General features: G+C 35.4%; 3 protein-coding genes across 3 annotated transcripts; 2 read left to right on the top strand and 1 right to left on the bottom strand.

The window, feature by feature from the left end:
• Positions 1 to 1357: 1357 nt before the first annotated feature.
• Positions 1358 to 5987, bottom strand: LOC128383600 (butyrophilin subfamily 3 member A1-like). Its single transcript, XM_053343197.1, has 6 exons — positions 5963 to 5987; positions 4420 to 4522; positions 3943 to 4284; positions 2864 to 3142; positions 2632 to 2769; positions 1358 to 2304 (listed from the first exon to the last, which is right to left on the bottom strand). Exons 2-6 carry the CDS (start codon positions 4511 to 4513, stop codon positions 1358 to 1360), a joined length of 1800 nt encoding a protein of 599 aa, XP_053199172.1. The 5' UTR covers positions 4514 to 4522; positions 5963 to 5987.
• A 2177-nt stretch (positions 5988 to 8164) lies between these two features.
• On the top strand, positions 8165 to 10408 carry LOC128384159 (type-2 ice-structuring protein-like). Its single transcript, XM_053343749.1, has 7 exons — positions 8165 to 8286; positions 8375 to 8450; positions 8840 to 8884; positions 8998 to 9101; positions 9475 to 9621; positions 9724 to 9823; positions 10316 to 10408. The coding sequence occupies exons 2-7, from the start codon at positions 8390 to 8392 to the stop codon at positions 10390 to 10392; spliced, it is 534 nt and encodes a 177-aa protein (XP_053199724.1). The 5' UTR covers positions 8165 to 8286; positions 8375 to 8389; the 3' UTR covers positions 10393 to 10408.
• A 3884-nt stretch (positions 10409 to 14292) lies between these two features.
• Positions 14293 to 16130, top strand: LOC128384166 (type-2 ice-structuring protein-like). The gene is made up of 4 exons (XM_053343755.1): positions 14293 to 14333; positions 15158 to 15304; positions 15407 to 15506; positions 15999 to 16130. Exons 1-4 carry the CDS (start codon positions 14313 to 14315, stop codon positions 16073 to 16075), a joined length of 345 nt encoding a protein of 114 aa, XP_053199730.1. The 5' UTR covers positions 14293 to 14312; the 3' UTR covers positions 16076 to 16130.
• Positions 16131 to 20745: the final 4615 nt, after the last annotated feature.

Here is a 20745-nt window from a genome sequence, read left to right as displayed (position 1 = left end):
AAACAATTGTATGATTCAAATGTAAAATACTTCATAATATGTATACATATATATATATATATATATATATAACATTATAATATATTATGTGCTTTGCATATTTGTTGTGTTCTTGTATATTTCATCAATCACTTTATTGTATAGTTATTATAAATTATTCAGGTGTAACACAGTCCTTTAAACACAAAGGACTGATATCACTTTAAATGTATTCACACAGCACAAAACAATAATCTTACAACAATAACCATTTACAGTTGAACCACAGTCAAGATTAAAGAGCTGTTATTATCACATTCACAGCAGGTGACATTGAAGGCCGTCCAATTTGACTTTTTCAGGCTCAAGGGTTCAAATAAAGTACCTGGTGGTAAATATTTAAGTAAGTATATATTTAAAAAGACAAACTGATAAGTATTTCAAATTATATTTAAAACAAGGAGAGAGAGAGAGAGAAGACATAATTACAACAATCAATACACCTAAATTAATTGCATCATAAACAAAAGACAAACAAAACAAACAGTGTATTGATGGTTTACACTACTGAAGGCAACAGTTCATGCAGTTATATGAAGATTAGGTCAGTTTCCTGTTTCACTGGAGCAACATATGGTAACTGTCAGACTCAGCATCACAAAACACCAAGTTTTAGGATCCATCAGCTCTAATGTTTAGGAGACTGTGTTATAAAATCACATAAAGTTAGTTTGAACCAGAGCTGAAATTAATTAAACAATACATTTGAGGACACTTTAGGAAACAAACTAATTGAATAATCCAGAAAATAATGGACAGATTTTTTAAAAAATTAATCATTAGTTGCAGCTCTGGTATAGATTGCTGAGAAGAGGGTCGAATTTCTGTACTCATATTTTCCACTGAGAACTAAACACAAAAGGCAGAAATGTGGACCTTATAGTTCGACTCATATTAAAAACTCATTTAAATGACAAATGCACACTGAGAGTGTCACAGTTGTGTGTAACTGTTGTGTAACATTTTCATGGACCATATATATTTGTGTTTGTGTGGCTCGAAGTTTTGATAACAGTTAACAAATTAGTTGCAACATAAATAAATATAGCCTCTTTTTAATTTCTTTTATGACCGTGACGAGAAAACAAACCCTTTCTGAACATTTAATTGAGTAAAAATATTTCAGTAAATCTAAATTAGCAAAAAGGAATGTCAGTTTATCTGCCGATAATGATTTCCACATTCAAGCATTACATTGAATATGTAAATGCTTCCCATACAAACGTTTCATTGGGTCTCTAAACAGCTGAAGACAGTTCAAATGTTCAAATGAAGAATTTAAAGTTTGTTGCCTGCTATTCTTTTGACTTTCATAGCATCAAAGATCCTCGTCTGAATCATTCTGACTCTCCTTCTTTTCATTTGTTATTTTCATTTTCTTTCCTGTTGCAGTATTTAAAGCACTCTTGTTTCTCTGTAGTCCATCCTCTAATTTTTGTAAGTCTTTCTGAAGTTCTGCCTTCTTCTTCTCCAGATCATTCTTTGCACATTTTTCTTCTGCTGCTGCTACTTTCTGTGTTTCTGCGTCGTCTTCTTCACTGTTTACTGACTGAAGCTTCTTCTCCACCTCCTCCAACTGTGCTCTGAGTTGGTTTATCTGTTCTTCTTGTTCCTTCATAAGTCTATTATATCTAGAAATCTTTCCTTCAAATTTTTTCTCTTCTCTTTCTTTTTTCTGTAGTTGTTTCGGAAGTTTTTCCCTCTCTTTGTCCATTTCTGTCTCCTTCTCTTTTTCTGCTTTAGTTGTAGATTGTGTTTTCTTTTCTTCATCTTCCTCATTTTTCTTTACTTCTCCTGCTATGATACCCACTGGTTGTCCTTCTCCATCATTATTTATAGACTGTTGCTCTGACTGTTTTTGGCATGTTTCTGCTGAACCTGTAGATTCTGCTCCTTTACTTGTTGGTTCAGTCTTTTCTTCTCTCTTGTCCAAACCAGTTTTTATCTTTCCTTCTTTCAGTAGTTGGTCTGTTTCTTGTTTTACTGGAACAGGAAGGTTTGCTTCTTCACTAACAGATTGTTGCAGTGTTCCTTCTTGTGTCTGGACCAGAACATTGTTAGTTTCTCTTTGGTGTGTTTCATTCTCTGTTGCACATTGAAGTTTTGTTTCTTCACTTAAGGAGTTCATCTTCTTGTCCTCATTCTTCATCATCTCTCTTTCTCTCTCGGTTTTTATCAGGGATTCTTTTTCTGGATCGTTACTTGTGGAGTTGCTTTTCTCTCTCATTCTCTGTGTTTCTTCATCCTCGTTGTTTTTCTTGTTCTCTATGTGCAGAAACAATAAACAATGTTTACATGAACCTTTTTTTCTTTGCTTTCCTATAAATGTTTGAAGCTGTAAAAGTCAAACAGAGGTGTGAAGGAGAAGAGATTCGGTAATATTTGAATATAAAGAAAAGTTTAACTAGTTTCATCATTTGGAAATGACACAATATCCATTTAAATAAAGAAATACATTTTCGGACTATTGAGACACCTACATGTCAAAACTAAAGACCTCAGGCATATGATCATTAAATAAAGTAAGTATGACATTTCTATACAATAAGAAGTGTGACAGACAGCTTGTCATTTTAAAGAAGTTAGACTTACTGAGTTTGTTTTGTCTCCATTTCCACACGACAAGAACAACTGCAAGAATAAAGATGATGCCAACAATCACGCCAATGATGGTAGGAACAGATGAACTGGATGTAGAACCAGGCAGGTCTGGGACTGGGAAGAAATCATCTGAAATGATAAAACACAGAACAGAAATGTATTTTTATGAGACACACAGATTTATATGCTTTTTAAACTTATATTGTTCTCATTTCATTTCTACCTGGAACAATAATGTAGGTCTCTCTGGTCTGGTTGATCTTTGTCTGTTGAACTTTACAGGTGAAGTTGTTGTTGTGTCTCTTCTCCACAGTCACTCTGCTGCTGACAGTATAGATACCATCAGGACCTCTGACTGTCTCTGTAGTTTCAGCAGAGAGGAGGTTTCTCTCACCATCCAACCAGAACAACTCAGGCTCTGGATACCAGCCTTTAGACTCACACTGTAACACCACCACGCTGCTGTTTCTGGTCATACTTACAACAGGTGAGGAGACAGCACCTGATAATGGAAAGATTTTAGAGATACTGAGTTTCAAATACAATATGTTCTATGTTAGCATGCTTGGCTAGCTATCTTGCTACCTACAACACTGCAATAACCATAACTCTACAGCATCAGTAAAATATCTTCTTAAAATAATATTTTTAAGCTTTTAGTTTCAAAATGCTTTCACTCTGGTATTGATTATTTCCCCGTTTTATTTCCATACAAATGTTCTGTTGTTGGGTATTTTGTCAGTTCTCTGTGCTTTTGGTGTCCTGATTTGATATAATTGTACTGTACTGACTTGTTTTTCTCTTGTGTAAATTACTTTGAAAGTCAATTTTGAAAAGTTTCAGGTGTGTTCAGTTTTGTACATTTTAATACCAATATTTATCAGGTCACAGCAGAGGTATACTGTATATGTTTATGTAGAACTGCAACTATTAGTTGAATCATCGATTTATTGATTTTAAAAAATGACTTGGCAGTTATTTTGATAATTGATTAATTGTTTCAGTCATTTTCAAGCAAACATGCCAAATATTCTTATAGTCCGTCAGTCTTCTCAAATATGACTGTAAATTGATCCTCTGGGTTTAGGCTCTTAGTCAGACAAACAAAAGACAAAAAACAAGCAACTTGAGGACATCATTGTGGCCTCTGAGAAATAGTTAATGACATTTGCCCCTTTTTTGCCCAGAAATGAATCTGCAGATTAATTGATAGTGAAAATAATCATTAGTTGCAGCCCTATATAAATGCATTAGCGAAACCTTACAAAATAATATAAACAAACACAAAACATGCTCACTTACCAACATCAAGCTTAATAGTAGAGTCTTTAAGTAATTGTGGAATGAGGCATCTGTATGTTCCCTGATCAGAGAGTTTCACTTTTGACAGTTTTAGTGAAATGTTTCCATTTTTCAGCTCATCAATGAACACTGATGTTCTTCCCTTGAAGGACAGATGTTTTTTACTCTCCAGTTCCACTCCATCACGCCACACAAAGACAAATCTGGGGTCCAGGTCAGGTCTCGCCCACTCCACTGTCATCCCCACAGCACTTATGGGGGGTTCCAGGCGGCACAGAAAAATGATGTCATTACCAACTGTTGCCACTATCGGATCAGATGGACAAATCACCTGAGATTCACCTGAGAAGATATACAGTACATTTGTGTTAGTTATTTCTGCAGCATCTGGATGACATACAGTACTACATTTCCAGAACAACTTCAACAGTTTACATGTTAGCATAAACCAGATTGTTATTAATGTGAATAATTTACCTTTACTTCTGTGTATCAAGGCGAGGTAAATAACCAGGACATTGAAGGCACAAGACTGAAAGCCGAGGCACCATTTGACCCTCATATGAAGCATCCTGGAGGTCTAAAAATAGTAATAAAACTTTAGGATGATGGTAATAAAGACAAATACTTTGACCACTGTCCCTCTTTAATACCTCAAAAACACACTTATCATTATTTTATCATTGTAAAACTTAATTTTACAATAAATGTTTATAAACATGATATTAAACTGCTGACATATTTCATACATCCCTTACAGAAGCAATACACAGAAACATTCTAAAATGTTGATCACTATTTCCCAAGATGACATCCTCAAACGTCTTAATTTGTTCACAGAAGTCCACAATATTCAGTTTACTAAGCTAGAAGACAAAAGAAAGCAAAACATGTCACATTTAAGAAGTTGAATTTGGTCATTGTTCCTTAAAAATCAATTAATCAACTAAGTTGACCCTCACTGAGGTCTAATTGACTAGTTTAGAGTAATAAAATGCACATTTCTTCACATGTGAATTATTACTTTTTGGCACACAAAGGAATATATATTTGTTAATGCATCATCAAAAGAAAAGTAAATTAAAGAAAAGTAGAATATATATATATATATATATCTTTATGTAACTGAAACAATGTTATTACTGTTTTGTTTTGTTTTTTCACATAATAAAGACACTTCTACTGTTTTAATTTATGTTTAAATAAAGTTTAAGATACAAAAATAAATGCTCAGCTGTATGACAGGTGTCCAGTAGAGGAGTTTTCCTAATTTAAACTGTACCTGCTATTAATATACATAAGTATCCACGCTGTGCCTCGTGAACCTGCTCAACTGCGCTCCCTGCTGGTCGCTAAGCTACATCTTCATGTTCATAATGAATTAAACCGTGTGAATTCAAACGTGATTTGACTTTGAGTTAAAATTTGTTGTATTTTACACTTAATACAATTTTGTTTAAATAACTCTCCTCCACTGTGTGCATTGTGTGTCCTTAAAGGAACACTTCATTGCGCATGAGAGTTTCGTTTCACTTTCATATGTGACGAAGGAAAAAATGATTCAAATTCATGATAATATGGATACAAATATATAGATTCAAAGCGCACACTTTGATTTTATCGTCATATAAAAAGCTGTTGTTTTAAGTGACGTACTGTTGGCTGTTTGATCTTCGTAAACGACAAGACATGCGGGCGCAGATCATCCTTAATTATCCTTAAAAAATAATCTCAGAATAACCAGCATGCTATATTAGTGGGATTTTGTGGATTAATAAATTGTATAATGATTGAATTACATTTACTGCACAAATTCTTACATATTGCAGATTTTGAAACACGATAAGGAATTAAAAAAAATCGGGAAGTGACACGAGAAGGGGAGAAGGGGTAAACATTTGCGGCTATGAGACCACAGAGTGGGCTATGTATGTGTGTGTCTCTTTCTTCTTTTAAGTAAATAGAACAGAATATAAATATCGATATAGAGTCCAAGTCAAACACATAATCTTCTTCATACCTGCTGTGTGTCTCTGAGAATCTGTGGCAGGAGCTGCAGGGTCCAAAGTCCGAAAAATAGAGGAGGGAATGACGCAGCTTCTGGTCGCCTTGAATGTCGTGTTCACGTTCAACTTTATTTTCATGTAATAATCAACATCTATCTGAGCCCATAAATCTGGTTTTCATACAGTAAAATATTAATAATAACAATAATAATAATAATAATAATCATAATAATCATAATAATAATAATAAAAGCAGAGACTGGGTGACAGGAAGGGATGAAGCTGATAAAATTACAGGTTGTATAAATGTGTTTTGTTGATATTTAAAAGTGAGTGGCCTCTCTGATATGTCTCGGTAGAAAGTTTCATTCCAAATAATTTTCTTTAATAAGGCTATATCTGTGGGAAAACGTAGACCTCACAACATGGTACCTTGGTTAGTTTACTGTAGGAGGCAGTGTTGGGCTTCTCATGAATGTTCAGCACATCTACAGTAGATGTATGAAGTACCGAGAGCAAGTTTGTTTAGTTCAGTGCAGGTGTGGGGACCAGCATGCACCTGGGCGGAGGAGGTTTGGCAGGGGTCCATCTTTTGTAGAGCAACAGAGGCAGCAGGAGACATGATTTCTTTTTCTTTTCCTTGTTTGCAATGATACATTAAACCTTTATCCCTACTACGGATCAGTGACCCTTCGAGTTTTTCAAGTAACAACATTTAAATTAATAGCAAACTATTTTGATAATTGATTGTTTTGACTCATTTTTTAAGAAGAAAAGTCAACAACTTTGTATAGTGAGGAGAGACAAACGAACTTGAATCATGGCAGCAAAATAACCCCAACAGCACAACAGAGCCAGCAGATCAGCTCACTGTACAGGTCAAGCATTCTGACCTGTGCATCCACTTTTCTAAAATAGGATGAAGAATGACTAATTTGATTATATCACTTTTTTCCACATCTCTTTAGTTCACTGCCTATTTCTTTTTTCTTTTTTCTTTTTTGTACCACTGCACTCCTGACAAATACAATTTCTAATATCAAATTATGTAATGTTGCATGGTCAGTTGTCTTCTAAGCCTACAAGTGCGTTTCCTTCTCTTTTCTTTAACCGATGGAAGACTATCAGTGGTTGAAACATCGACAACTACATTTCTACCTGGAACAATAATATGTGTCTCTCTGGTCTGGTTGATCCTCATCTGTTGAACTTTACAGGTGAAGTTGTTGTGTCTCTTCTCCACAGTCACTCTGCTTCTCTCTGGCAGCTCAGAGTCTGCAACATGCTCTAATTTACTGACCTCAAAACAGCATTCACAAACACAGCTCATCTGCAATCACTGTTCGAAATCCGAAAGAGAAATACTGAAAAGGTGCAGTTATGCCATCCGAATCTTGTGCTGTCCACCTTAAAATGAGACATGGATCTGTGTGGCTACAAATGTTAACCAAGAGCCTCACAACACCAGCCAGACAGGCACAACACACAAAAATACACAGACTTTTGATGAAAATAACACCATATTAAAAGAAGAAATAAAATAGCACACTCAAAATATGGCTAGACAAAACTTAAAATTACCAATTTTATACTTTTTTCAGCATTAAACTTTACTGTATACTGCTGCAGTATACTTTTTTTTTAAGTAGTGCTTTAAACTGCATCTTTCATGGGTGAAATGTTACTTGAGTGCAATTTACTTGAGAACATGAAATGCAGTAAATGTAACTCATAATTACTCACCTCTGAGAGCAAGAATATTCCTACATTTCAGCTACTTACTAACTGGCTCATTAAGGTGGGAGAGGGGTGGGGGAGGGAGGGAGAAGGCTGAGGCCAGGAAAATTGGTGAAAGTAGATTAACTGGTACCTTAAAAGGGCATTATTTATAGTCATATACATAGTTGACATTTTGAGAAAAGAACAAGAAACTACAACTATTGTTTGTCTCATGGATGTGTTAAAGAGGACTGGGACGGGACTCAAAGATGGCTTTGTCCTATGAAAGTTACACAGTGGCACTAGGCCAAAGAAATCGGCTTCCAGGTGTGAAGAAAATACCCGGATGTTCTTCATGCTGGATGGTTGTTGAATCCATACAGCATTGTCAGTAGAGCCAAGCTGGTCTGTCCATGCTAACTTTGTTTGATTTGGAATGCAGATCAAATTTATGTTTGCCTTTCTGTCAGTGTGAAGCACCTCAAATGAATTGCGCAGAGATGTAATTGTATTTAAGGGCTGGTTTTGCTTTCCCCTCCACAGTTGATCATCACTTCTATGCAGAAAGTCCAAAACTACAAGCTGACACGGAGAGGAACAGAAGTTAACTCTGCAGCAGGTTTGCCACAAATCCATCTATTGTCTTCTTTATTTACTACGTTTCTCTGCAGAATTATTTCTAATGTGTGTTTCTCTCTTTTTTGAAGAAAATCATCTGCACCATGAAGATGCTGACTGTGTCTTTCTTCATTCGCGTCATGATGGCTCTGACCCCAACTGCTGGTGAGTAGATATGACTAACTCAGACATCTGAAGCCTCATATGAGCTTTACATCTACTTTTAAATGTTCTTTTGCACAAACAAAAGACTATGGTTTTTGTCCTCCATCACTTACATTACAGCAGGAGGAATGATTGAAGAGTGCTTAGCTTAGCGCAAACACTAGAAACGGGGGAAACAGCAGCCTGACTCTGTCTACAAACAGGTCAAAAAATGATCAGGTTACTTCTTCTTCTGCTGTATTAAACTGTCCATGTAGCTAATCCACAGACCAAGGATGATCTTGTGACTGAGGAAATGATTGTAGAAAGTGAATGTACAGTTTATTTCTTCAGAAGTGTACCGATGCCTGTTTGTGTTATCAATCTTACTGCTATTATACATTTTTCAGACTGCTGGTCACTTTTCACAACAACCACAGCAGCACCTTCGACAGGTCAGCAGATAGATGAATTTCACAACGAATAAACATAAATAACAAAATGTTCTGCAAAACCACAGACTTGCATCTACATATAATTGTTTGTTTTTTTCTGTATTTGTCTTCAGACCATTATCCTTCTTTTTCTTGCCCTGATGGATGGACTATGAGTATTTCCACCACTCATTGTCTCCTCTATGTTCCAACAAAAATGACCTGGTCTGAAGCTGAGGTAATGGGGCTTAATACTTCAATCAGAGTAAAATGTCTCTACAATAATTTAACTAAAGTGGTGAAAGACAGACAATTGATGTTAAATTATATTTTTGGCCACTTTGGGGCAGTGAAAACAAGTTTTGAACACAACACTGACATATAAGCTAACTAGTGACTAAAGCTGTTGGATAAATGTAGTAAAGGAAAATGCCAATGTTTCCAGTTGAAATGTATTAAGGTGAAAGTATAAGGTAGCATAACATGTAAATACTCAAGTTAAGTACCTTTTACTAAAGTACAGTACAACACTCTGGTTAACTCTGTATTCACTTAGGATCTTCTTTCGAAGTCCTGGGGTTATTTTGTTCTTGTGTTTTTCTCTTATTTAGGGAAACTGTGGGAGACTTTCACATTCCTGGCTGGCAAACCTTGCATCCGTGTATGACTCTCAGGCCGCCTATGACATTCGTGATGTGCTTAAGAGTGCCGGTCATGAGCATGGAAAAGTATGGGTTGGAGGCCGTAAGACAGCACAGGTACATAAATCATTATTGAACAAGGTCTGACCATATTTTAAAGGAAATATCATATTAATTAATATTAACTCAAACAACATTATTTTGTATTTTGCCTCCCAGAATCCATCCTGGTCCTGGACTGATATTTTGGGTTTCGATCAGTTTTATGACTTCTGTTCTGTAGACCACAAACATCACTGTCTGCAGATTACCTTTGAAGGTAAACCAGTCAACCTTGACGGCATAAGATGGTATAAATAATGTAAATCAGTTAATTACTTCTCATTCACATTATTCCATTATCATAGATGCTCATGACATCACATTATGTATTGTAGTAGATACGCTAGCTTAGCTACAATCCAGGTACCACAGAGAAAGTTTTGCATTTAAAATGTTGCATAAAAATGGTATTATTGATAAAATGAACTGGAAGTATTCAAAGTATTCAGTCTGATTTTTCATTATACATAAATACGTTTCATAAAGTACATTATTAATAATGATGAGTCAGCAAGTATGAACAGTATTCAGCTCAAAGTGGAGCTAGTTTTAACTACTTTATAAGGGTCAAAAATACAAGTATAAAGTAGCATAAAATAGAAATACTCATGTAAGGTATCTTAAAATTGTAATTATGTGAGTAAATGTACTTTGTTACAGTCCATCTCAGTGTGGCGTTTACTGACTGCTGTATTTTTGCCTCTTACAGAAAAAGAGGCGGGATGCCTGGATGACATGGACTGTGAGACTAAGCTCCCATCTCTCTGTGCCATCAGCCCCTTGTGATTCCTTAGCTGAAACAGAAACTTAATGTATCTGTAGAAACATGACTGGATGAGTTTTGTGTCATCTATCATGTGTAACCTGAAGGCTTGATAACGCATTTTACATATTTCTCTTCTGTATCTGTAACGCTAAGTTAAGGAATGAAGCGACAAGTAACATAAACAAGATGGATTGTCTCTTTGGCCTTTTGGCTTTTATAAGAGAAGACTGGACGTGCTATGAAATGAATGCCTGTTCTCACAACTTTCTGTATGCAAGAATAAAATGCTTAGACATTGAAAAACAACTGTCATAAATCTATCTTTAGATTAGTCATTTTTTGCAACAATCAAGATGCAGATCATACCATTAACTAAGCACTGACACTTCACATACATTTTCCTTGGTATACATCTGCCTGTTTTCACAACTTTCTGTATATAAGAATAAATGTTGATGCTAAAATTACTGTAAATGAGGCAGATATCCACTTGATATAATTTACTCAGACAGCTGAAGCTGAATATAAGCTTCATATCAACCTTTAAATGCATTTTTGCTCAAACGTAGAACAGATCTTGTCCCCAATCACTATCTTAGTGCATTATGAAGGGATCTCCTGGTATAAACAGGAGGAATGATTACAGTAAGAATAACATGTTTCAGTTTTCATTTGGACTGCTGGCTGTTGTTTTAAGAAAGAAGAAGACCTGTCTTTTAAATGTCAAAATGTTGGTGCTGTGAGTCACACAGACTTAACTATTAATCTCCCAAACTACCAAGAAGCAAATCACAAACTATCTGCATACATTGATGCAGCTAGATGACTTTTAGGTTGGAGTCATTTTGGTGGACTGACCTTTTAGCCCCCTCTGTGGAGCCAATTAGAGGCCAACAGCTTTCTAGTGTTTGCAGGTGTGTCAGTGCACAGGATGCTCAATCCGGGTGCAAATAATATTTACCATGGCGGTGTATTTATGATCCTGATTCTTAATCTCTTCTCTGGAAATGAATTCTTGAACTGGGACAGATCCAAAACAATCAAACAAGGTAAGCACTGAATAACACGCTTCATTATGGCAACTCAATAAATACATTTCAATGGTTAAAAAAACCTTTCAAATTCAAATTTATATGTGATATTTATATGACTTCATATGTTTAGTTTAAACATATATAGATGAAATAGGTAATACTTTATTTTGCCGGTCACTCATTTTATACTAATTTCCTGGACATTGTCTGAGTAATGTGCTAATACTGGTTAATTTTTAGGGCATTTTACAATTTTTTTTAAACCCCAGAAAAAACAGAACTAAGTCTAAAGTTGATAGTACCAATACATTATATTTGGGTTTGTTGTTGTTAATTCAAAAAATCTTAATAAAGTAGACTTTTGACAGTTCTTTAACTGACAGAAAATACTCAGTTTTCAGTGTCATTTGGTATGTCAAAAACTAGATTTTTGCATATTAGATTGGACATTTTCTAGCAATTTGTCAGATAGTAAGAATCTGTAAAATAAAGTGTTACTGAAATTGTTCCTTAATGCTTACTCACCAGTGTTTTTAAGAAATAATGTAATGTGCAAATATATTGTTTGACACACAAATGCACACACTGAAAAGTAAATTATTAATCTTTTAAAAAATGAAGACTCTACTAACTTACTAACTTTCCACTAACAAGTAGAATTTACTAACAAGTTTGGCAAATTATGAATAATATATCAATCCTTTTATAAACCGTCTTTTTTCTTACAATTTGCATCAAATTTCACCAAATTGTTTTGCCAAAATGTCATAAACTTAAACAGTTATGCCTGCAAATGATCCTGGAGCTATATATGGGACCTGAAAAACAGACTGGAACCATTAAACTTTGAATTTAACCAATGGTGTCCACACATGTACAGGTACAGCACTTAACATACAAATTTGAGATACTTGACTTTAACATTTGTAAACCTATCCTCTAAACTATGAGTTAGATTATAGTTTTGTCAATATTTTACCTTTACCAAGTTTGGAGCGGCATCTGCTTGATGTTTTTTTTTTTATTGTAGGTGGTTAAAGGGACAGCTGTGGTCCAGAAGGTTTGGGTAACGGTCAGATACCAATCACAAGCTGTTCAACCTCCGGCTCCTTCTGGCATCATGTTTAAGACACCTAACCCCTACTAAGGCAGTAAAGTGTCATGTACACACATCTACATTTCCCCTTCTGCTAAGTAAATGTGATATTCTCCATTGTCATAGAAATCACATTTACAGGGGACATAACGTGCTTTTTGTGATTTTTTTGCTATAATGCAGTTCCATGAATGTATTTGCTCTTTCTAAGATCTCCTATGTGTATATACTATATTTCATTCTAAACTGTTTGAGATCTTAAGTATATGTATTTAAGTGATGTATAGATTGAACAGGGCTAGCAGTAATTAGGCCTGAGTGCGTTTAGCCCTTCGGAACTCAAGTTTCAATGAGGTTTGCTAAATTAGTAGATCTAGTCACTACAAAGGTAAATACTTTTTCCACACAGGCCATGTTGGTGTCGGATAATCCTTTGTTGAAATAAATAAAATCCTCACTTAAAAACTGTATTTTATCTTTACTCAGTGTGTCACAGAGCAAGAACAATCAAATAAGAGAGTTTTCTGAAATGTAAAACATGCTACAAAAATGTTGTTTAATATTGAACATTTAAGCTGATTGATCCATCCTCTAAAATGTTTAATCTGCTCAGGGTCACAGTTGACAGGATTCACTTTCATGGCCGACACTAATTTCCCTTTAAGTAAACAGCAATCCGCCACAGAGTCATAAATTTTATAATCCCATAATCCATCATGTAGTGTGGGGTGGAGTAGGTAGAGGTATTTGTTTAAAGCAAATGATAAGAATTCACTGTGTATAAAAGCTGCTCTTTTTAAGCAGGAGGTGACGGAGAAGTAAGAAGAGAAGAAAATCCTTCTGCAGGTTTACTACAAACTCTTCAACGTCTGCATTATCTCTGCACCATGAAGATGCTGACTGTGTCTTTCTTCATTTGCGTCATGATGGCTCTGACCCCAACTGCTGGTGAGTAGATAATGCATAATGCACTTAGAAGGTAAGTGATGGGGGACTTTGAAATGCAAAACTGTATTTAAAAGTTGATCCAGTGAGTCAAATCAAGTACATATCTTTCAATATTACAGTTTTTTTAGTGCCGTAGTTATTATACTTCCACTGCAGCTCAACAGGGAAACACTGTCCGAGAAAACAAAAAGAGGGAATTTGATGCTAAAAAGACTGTAAATGTGGCAGATACCAACTTGATACGACTAACTCAGACTTCTGAAGCCTCAAAAAAGCATCAAATCTACTTTTAAATGTATCTTTGCACAAACAAAGGACAATGGTTTTTGTCCTCCATCACTTACATTACAGCAGGAGGAATGATTAGAAAGAATGCTTAGCTTAGCGCAAACACTAGAAACGGGGGAAACAGCAGCCTGACTCTGTCCACACACAGGTCAACAAATGATCAGGTTACTTCTTCTTCTGCTGTATTAAACTGTTCATGTAGCTAATCCACAGACCAAGGATGATCTTATCTTGTGACTGAGGAAATGATTGTAGAAAGTGAATGTACAGTTTATTGTGTATCGATGCCTGTTTGTGTTATCAATCTCACTGCTTTGATAAATTCCCCAGACTGCTGGTCACTCTTCACAACAACAACCACAGCAGCACCTTCGATAGGTCAGCAGATATACGAATTTCACAACGAATAAACATAAATAACAAAATGTTCTGCAAAACCTCAGACTTGCATTTGCATATTCTTGTTTGATTTTTTCTGTATTTGTCTTCAGACCATCATGCTTCTTTTTCTTGCCCTGATGGATGGACTATGACTACTTTCAGCACTCATTGTCTCCTCTATGTTCCAACAAAAATGACCTGGTCTGAAGCTGAGGTAATGGGGCTTAATACTTCAATCAGAGTAAAATGTCTCTACAATAATTTAACTAAAGTGGTGAAAGAAAAACAATTGATGTTAAATTATATTTTTGGCCGCTTTGGGGCAGTGAAAACAAGTTTTGAACACAACACTGACATATCATCCCCTTTTAAGTTGACATTTTGAAGTTGCTACATATTAATATTATCATTTATTTGGAGTCGTGTTTCCGTTCACCTAGTGAATGTAAATCCAAGAGTTTTGGTTGAAGAGCTAAACAACGAGCTGAAACTAGTTTGGAAACACTGGTTTAGTGTGTTGGATTCCAGTTGAAATGAATTGAGGTAAAAGTATAAGGTAGCATAAAATATGAATATTCAAGTAAGTACAGTACAACACTTAAAGAAGTGTAAAGTAAGAATAAATATGTGTTCTGAGTTTGACATACCACAGAAAAGTGTGTTGTTAACCACTCTGCCAAATTTGAATGATTAAAAATAATCACTAAATATATGAAATTAGGCTTCAAAGTTGTGTAAAAATCAGCCTCTTTCTTTGCTCCCATTCGCTGAAGCCCCGCCCCCTACCAAGTGTCACCTTGAAACACAGTTAGTGAAGCCTAGCTCCACAATTCAAATCTAAATGGTTGAAATGCTTTTTACACCTTTTTTAGAAATACATTTATAAACTACTTAATGTGTTTAGAAGAAAATGTCTGAATTCACTTTACACAATCTAAGCATGTAATTACTTTCCACCTCTGGTTAACTCTGTATTCACTTAAGATCGTCTTTCGAAGTCCTGGGGTTATTTTGTTCTTGTGTTTTTCTCTTATTTAGGAAAACTGTGGGAGACTTTCACATTCCTGGTCGGCAAACCTTGCATCCGTGTATGACTCTGAGGCCGCCCATGACATTCGTGATGTGCTTAAGAGTGCCGGTCATGAGCATGGAAAAGTATGGGTTGGAGGCCGTAAGACAGCACAGGTACATAAATCATTATTGAACAAGGTCTGACCATATTTTAAAGGAAATATTATATAAATTAATATTAACTCAAACAACATTATTTTGTATTTTGCCTCACAGGATTCATCCTGGTCCTGGACTGATATTTTGGGTTTCGATCAGTTTTATGATTTCTGTTCTGTAGACCACAAACATCACTGTCTGCACCTTACCTTTGAAGGTAAACCAGTCAACCTTGACGGCATAAGATGGTATAAATAATGTGAATCAGTTAATTACTTCTCATTCACATTATTCCATTATCATATATGCTCATGACATCACATTATTTATTGTAATAGACACACTAGCTTAGCTACAATCCAGGTACCACAGAGAAAGTTTTGCATTTAAAATGTTGCATAAAAATGGTATTATTGATAAAATGAACTGGAAGTATTCAAAGTATTCAGTCTGATTTTTCATTATACATAAATACGTTTCATAAAGTACATTATTAATAATGATGAGTCAGCAAGTATGAACAGTATTCAGCTCAAAGTGGAGCTAGTTTTAACTACTTTATAAGGGTCAAAAATACAAGTATAAAGTAGCATAAAATAGAAATACTCATGTAAGGTATCTTAAAATTGTAATTATGTGAGTAAATGTACTTTGTTACAGTCCATCACAGTGTGGCGTTTACTGACTGCTGTATTTTTGCCTCTTACAGAAGACCAGGAGGGATGCCTGGATGACATGGACTGTGAGACTAAGCTCCCGTTTGTCTGTGGCGTGACCCTCATGTGATTCCTGAGCTGAAACAGAAACTTAATGTATCTGTAGAAACATGACTGGATGAGTTTTGTGTCATCTATCATGTGTAACCTGAAGGCTTGATAACGCATTTTACATATTTCTCTTCTGTATCTGTAACGCTAAGTTAAGGAATGAAGCGACAAGTGACATAAACAAGATGGATTGTCTCTTTGGCCTTTTGGCTTTTATAAGAGAAGACTGGACATGTTATGAAATGAATGCCTGCTCTCACGACTTTCTGTATGCAAGAATAAAATGCTTAGATCATAAATCTATCTTTAGATTGTCATTTTTTGCCACAATCAAGATGCCGATCATACGATTAACTAAGCACTGACACTTCACATACATTTTCCTTGATATACATCTGCCTGTTTTCACAACTTTCTGTATATAAGAATAAATGTTGATGCTAAAAATACTGTAAATGAGGCAGATATCCACTTGATATAATTTACTCAGACAGCTGAAGCTGAATATAAGCTTCATATCAACCTTTAAATGCATTTTTGCTCAAACGTAGAACAGATCTTGTCCCCAATCACTATCTTAGTGCATTATGAAGGGATCTCCTAGTATAAACAGGAGGAATGATTACAGTAAGAATAACATGTTTCAGTTTTCATTTGGACTGCTGGCTGTTGTTTTAAGAAAGAAGAAGACCTGTCTTTTAAATGTCAAAATGTTGGTGCTGTGAGTCACACAGACTTAACTATTAATCTCCCAAACTACCAAGAAGCAAATCACAAACGATCTACATGCATTGATGCAGCTAGATGACTTTTAAGTTGGAGTCATTTTGGTGGACTGACCTTTTAGTCCCATCTGTGGAGCCAATTAGAGGCCAACAGCTTTCTAGTGTTTGCAGCTGTGTCAGTGCACAGGATGCTCAATCCGGGTGCAAATAATATTTACCATGGCGGTGTATTTATGATCCTGATTCTTAATCTCTTCTCTGGAAATTCATTCTTAAACTGGGACAGATCCAAAACAATCAAACCGGGTCAGCACTGAATAACACACCTCGTTATGGCATCTAAGTAAATACATTTCAATGGTTAAAAAAACCTTTCAAATTCATATTAAATTGTGATATGTGTCATATGTGATATTTATAGGAATGGGTATGTTTAGTTTATACATATGATTAAATGATTAATGCTTTATTTTGCAGGTCATTCATTTTATACTAATTTCCTGGAGTAATTTGCTAACACTGGTTCATTTTTAGGGGATTCTATAAAAAGAGTGGTTCCATTTTTTTTTTACAAATTATTAAAAAAAAACAGAAAAAAGTGTGACGTTGGTAGTACCAATGCATTATATTTGGGTCTGTTGTTGTCAATTTGCAAAAAATCTTAATACAGTAGACTGCTGACAGTTCTTCAACTGACAGAAAATACTCAGTTTTCAGTGTGTATTTTAGTTTAATGTATCAAAAATTTGATTTTAGCATATTAGATGAGGAATTTCCGACACACAAAACTACACACTGAAAGTAAATTAGTTAGTATTTTAAGAAATGAAGACTCTACTAAATCAATTTTTTTCTCATAATTTACATTTCACCAGAATGTTTTGCCAAAATGTCATAAACTTAAACAGTTATACCTGCTAATTACCCAGGAGCTATATATGGGACCTGTAAATAAGAGTGGAACCATTAAACTTTCAATTTAACCAGTGGTGACTGTTTCCACTACATTCCCAGTGCCACGTCTTGGTCTCGGGCTGAGCTGAGGATAATTATCTTCAGTGTCGAATAGCTCAAAAGTGTGAAAAAGCAGCCTATTCTTTATATAAACTACACATAATTCAGTTTGCTTTAAGAAAGAATTTCAAACCTCTCAGTATATCTGAAAAACATTTTAATCCAGTATCGATCAAGTATTTTCCCTCTGTGGAGAAAGACATGACTGGTACTGTATGACAGTATTTATCTGTATTCACATTAAACAGGCTGGAGTGTTTCTGTAAGTGTTAAAACACAATGAACTATTCTGATATATGAAAATAACAGACTCACTTTGTGGATCTGTTATTTTCTATATGAGGACATCTCAGACTGATTATTAGACTGATAACAGGACTTCCAAAGGATCAGTGTAAATGGATTACCTGACCTGAGAACTAGTTAAACTTGCATGTACACTTGTCAACCAATCAGATTATTATCATACAAAAAAAACATGTTGCCAGTTGCTCATGTTTATATTTCAAGCAGAGGAAACTAAAGAACACAGCTAAGATAGAAACTCAAGGCTACTTAAAGGTTTGATTCATTCAGCCACAGCACCCTTCCCAGCCTGATCTGAAAAGGCTGACATGAGCACAGTATCAGTCCAAGACACATCATTTCCTTTTTAATGCTTGTGCACGAGTTACCACACAAGCAGAATACCGACCTACATTTTTTAGGATTTACCTGCCCAGGCTCAATGCGCTGGGGTGAGTCTAACACCTCCAGTGAAGGAGTCACTTTTCCTCCCGCTATGTCATTTCCCATCAGGAAACTAATACCTCTGATAGGCTACTAGGCAGACAGACACGGGGAAATAGCCGGTGATTAGGTCGGACTGGGCATAAACACGGTGGACAGGTCGGAGCAGGTACCCCATTTTACAAGAACTTTTTTTTTTTTTTAAAGTTCTAATTCCATATCAAAAAGTGTTTTTTTGTTTCCCTGATGTATAATTTAGTTGTTTTCAAGTGACTATTCACATTCAGTATTTTAGCATTATAAATGGAAACTCTTTTTTCACAGACATCTCACAGTTGGTGATAAAAGTTGGTAAACAGGGAGAATATTGTAGTTTAAAAGGAGCAAAAAAGTAACTGTAAGATAAACTAAAACACTGTGTGTCAGCTGGCTGATTATTATACTTCAGTGGTTTTCACGATCTCTCCATCACAGTTGATGAGCTCAACAAGGAGTTTGTCTCCTTTGGTCCAACGCTTCAGGTCCTTCCATATCAGGTCAGAGGGAGGAAGATGGGGACCCCAACCACTGGCCCATATCTGTAAAAAACAAAGTTCACAGATAATAACAAAATTATAAAATATATAAAATGACAATCAAAATATTTTGCACTTAATGTTAAAGAGCTGAATAAATGGAAAGAAAGAAAGAAAGAAAGAAAGAAAGAAAGAAAGAAAGAAAGAAAGAAAGAAAGAAAGAAAGAAAGAAAGAAAGAAAGAAAGAAAGAGAGAAAGAAAGAAAGAAAGAGAGAAAGAAAGAAAGAAAGAAAGAAAGAAAGAAAGAAAGAAAGAAAGAAAGAAAGAAAGACTTACCTTGACAAACTTCTCAACTCTGAGTATATTTGACTTCTCAAATGTGAACATGATGGGGTTTTGGTCGTTGAGCTTCACTCGTAACTTCCATCCTTCCAGTTTCAGGTCCTGCAGGAGAGAAATTGGACACAAGAAGGAGGATGAAGGAAAAACAAACAAGTTAATGTTACAGTGTTAAATCCATGAGTGTGTGACATTTAAAGTGTTGACATGAAAACAAGAGAAAGTAGATTCTGAGGTAAATACTGTAGAGGGTCGTTAGCTTGGCTTTAATGGTCCATTTAAAATAATCCTGGATACACTTCATCAATGTAGAGCTACTAAACCTAACAGTACATGTTCTCATGTTTATACACAGTTCATCCACACAAACACCATCACCTCTTTAGACTTGTTGAAGAGACGGAGATATTTTCCATTTGGGTCGACCTCCACAAAGACCTCTGTTGAGTTTTTTCCAGCCGGGTTGGTGTTGACATGTTGGCTTGCCCCTTGTGTCTGTGGGAGACGGGAGACAACACACACACACACACACACACACACACACACACACACACACACACACACACACACACACATACAGAAAAGAGTTATTTCTTGTGTCTCAGATTTTCTCAGTTTAGTTTGTTCTCAGTAATAAATCAGTGATGGAAGGAGAAGTTAAAAAAGAGAGATGACTGCAGTTATTGGTTTAGATTAACCCTTTCATGCAAAACTGGCTCTTGTTGTCATTTTGAAATATCATAAATTCAAATTAATTATCTCCAGAATATCTGTTAAATCCTTTTATTCTCAGAAATAAGGTTTTAATAAGATATTTCTTGTACATTTTTTCTCCAGTGGATGTTATGCAACAAAAGGTATATTTTACCTATTAGGCCTATGCATAGATGATGTCTGATTGTGTATGTTCTATTTAAAATTATGATAAACGATGATAAATGAAGCAGAAACATGAAAACATTTTGAAGACTTCTTGTGTGTGCTTTCTCGTCTAGCTTCATTGGTGATTTTCATTCAGATGTTCTCCCACTCTGAGTCTGGTTTTGAGTTTTTTCTTGCCACTGTTGCCAAGTGCTTGCTCATGTGGGAATGTTGGGTCTCTTTAAAGTTAAATCCTGAAGAGTTCGGTTTAGAACCTGCTCTATGTGGAAAGTGCCTTGAGATAACTCAGTTGTGATTTGGCGCTATACAAATAAAGATTGATCGATTGATGATCCTTTGAGTTAAACATGAATATGACACAAAAAAGTGATTTGTGCATCTTAGAGTTTCTTTTGACCAGTTATTTAAATAAAGTGTTTATTCGTGTTATCAAAAATGTAAAAAAAGTTAATTATGATCAGATTAACCTGTTTCTCATTCAAGTC

The sequence above is a fragment of the Scomber japonicus genome, chromosome 22 (assembly GCF_027409825.1).
Source record: "Scomber japonicus isolate fScoJap1 chromosome 22, fScoJap1.pri, whole genome shotgun sequence".
NCBI lineage: Eukaryota > Metazoa > Chordata > Actinopteri > Scombriformes > Scombridae > Scomber > Scomber japonicus.
The sequence above is the reverse complement of the archived record's forward strand: the minus strand, read 5'-3'. Positions and strand labels throughout refer to the sequence as shown.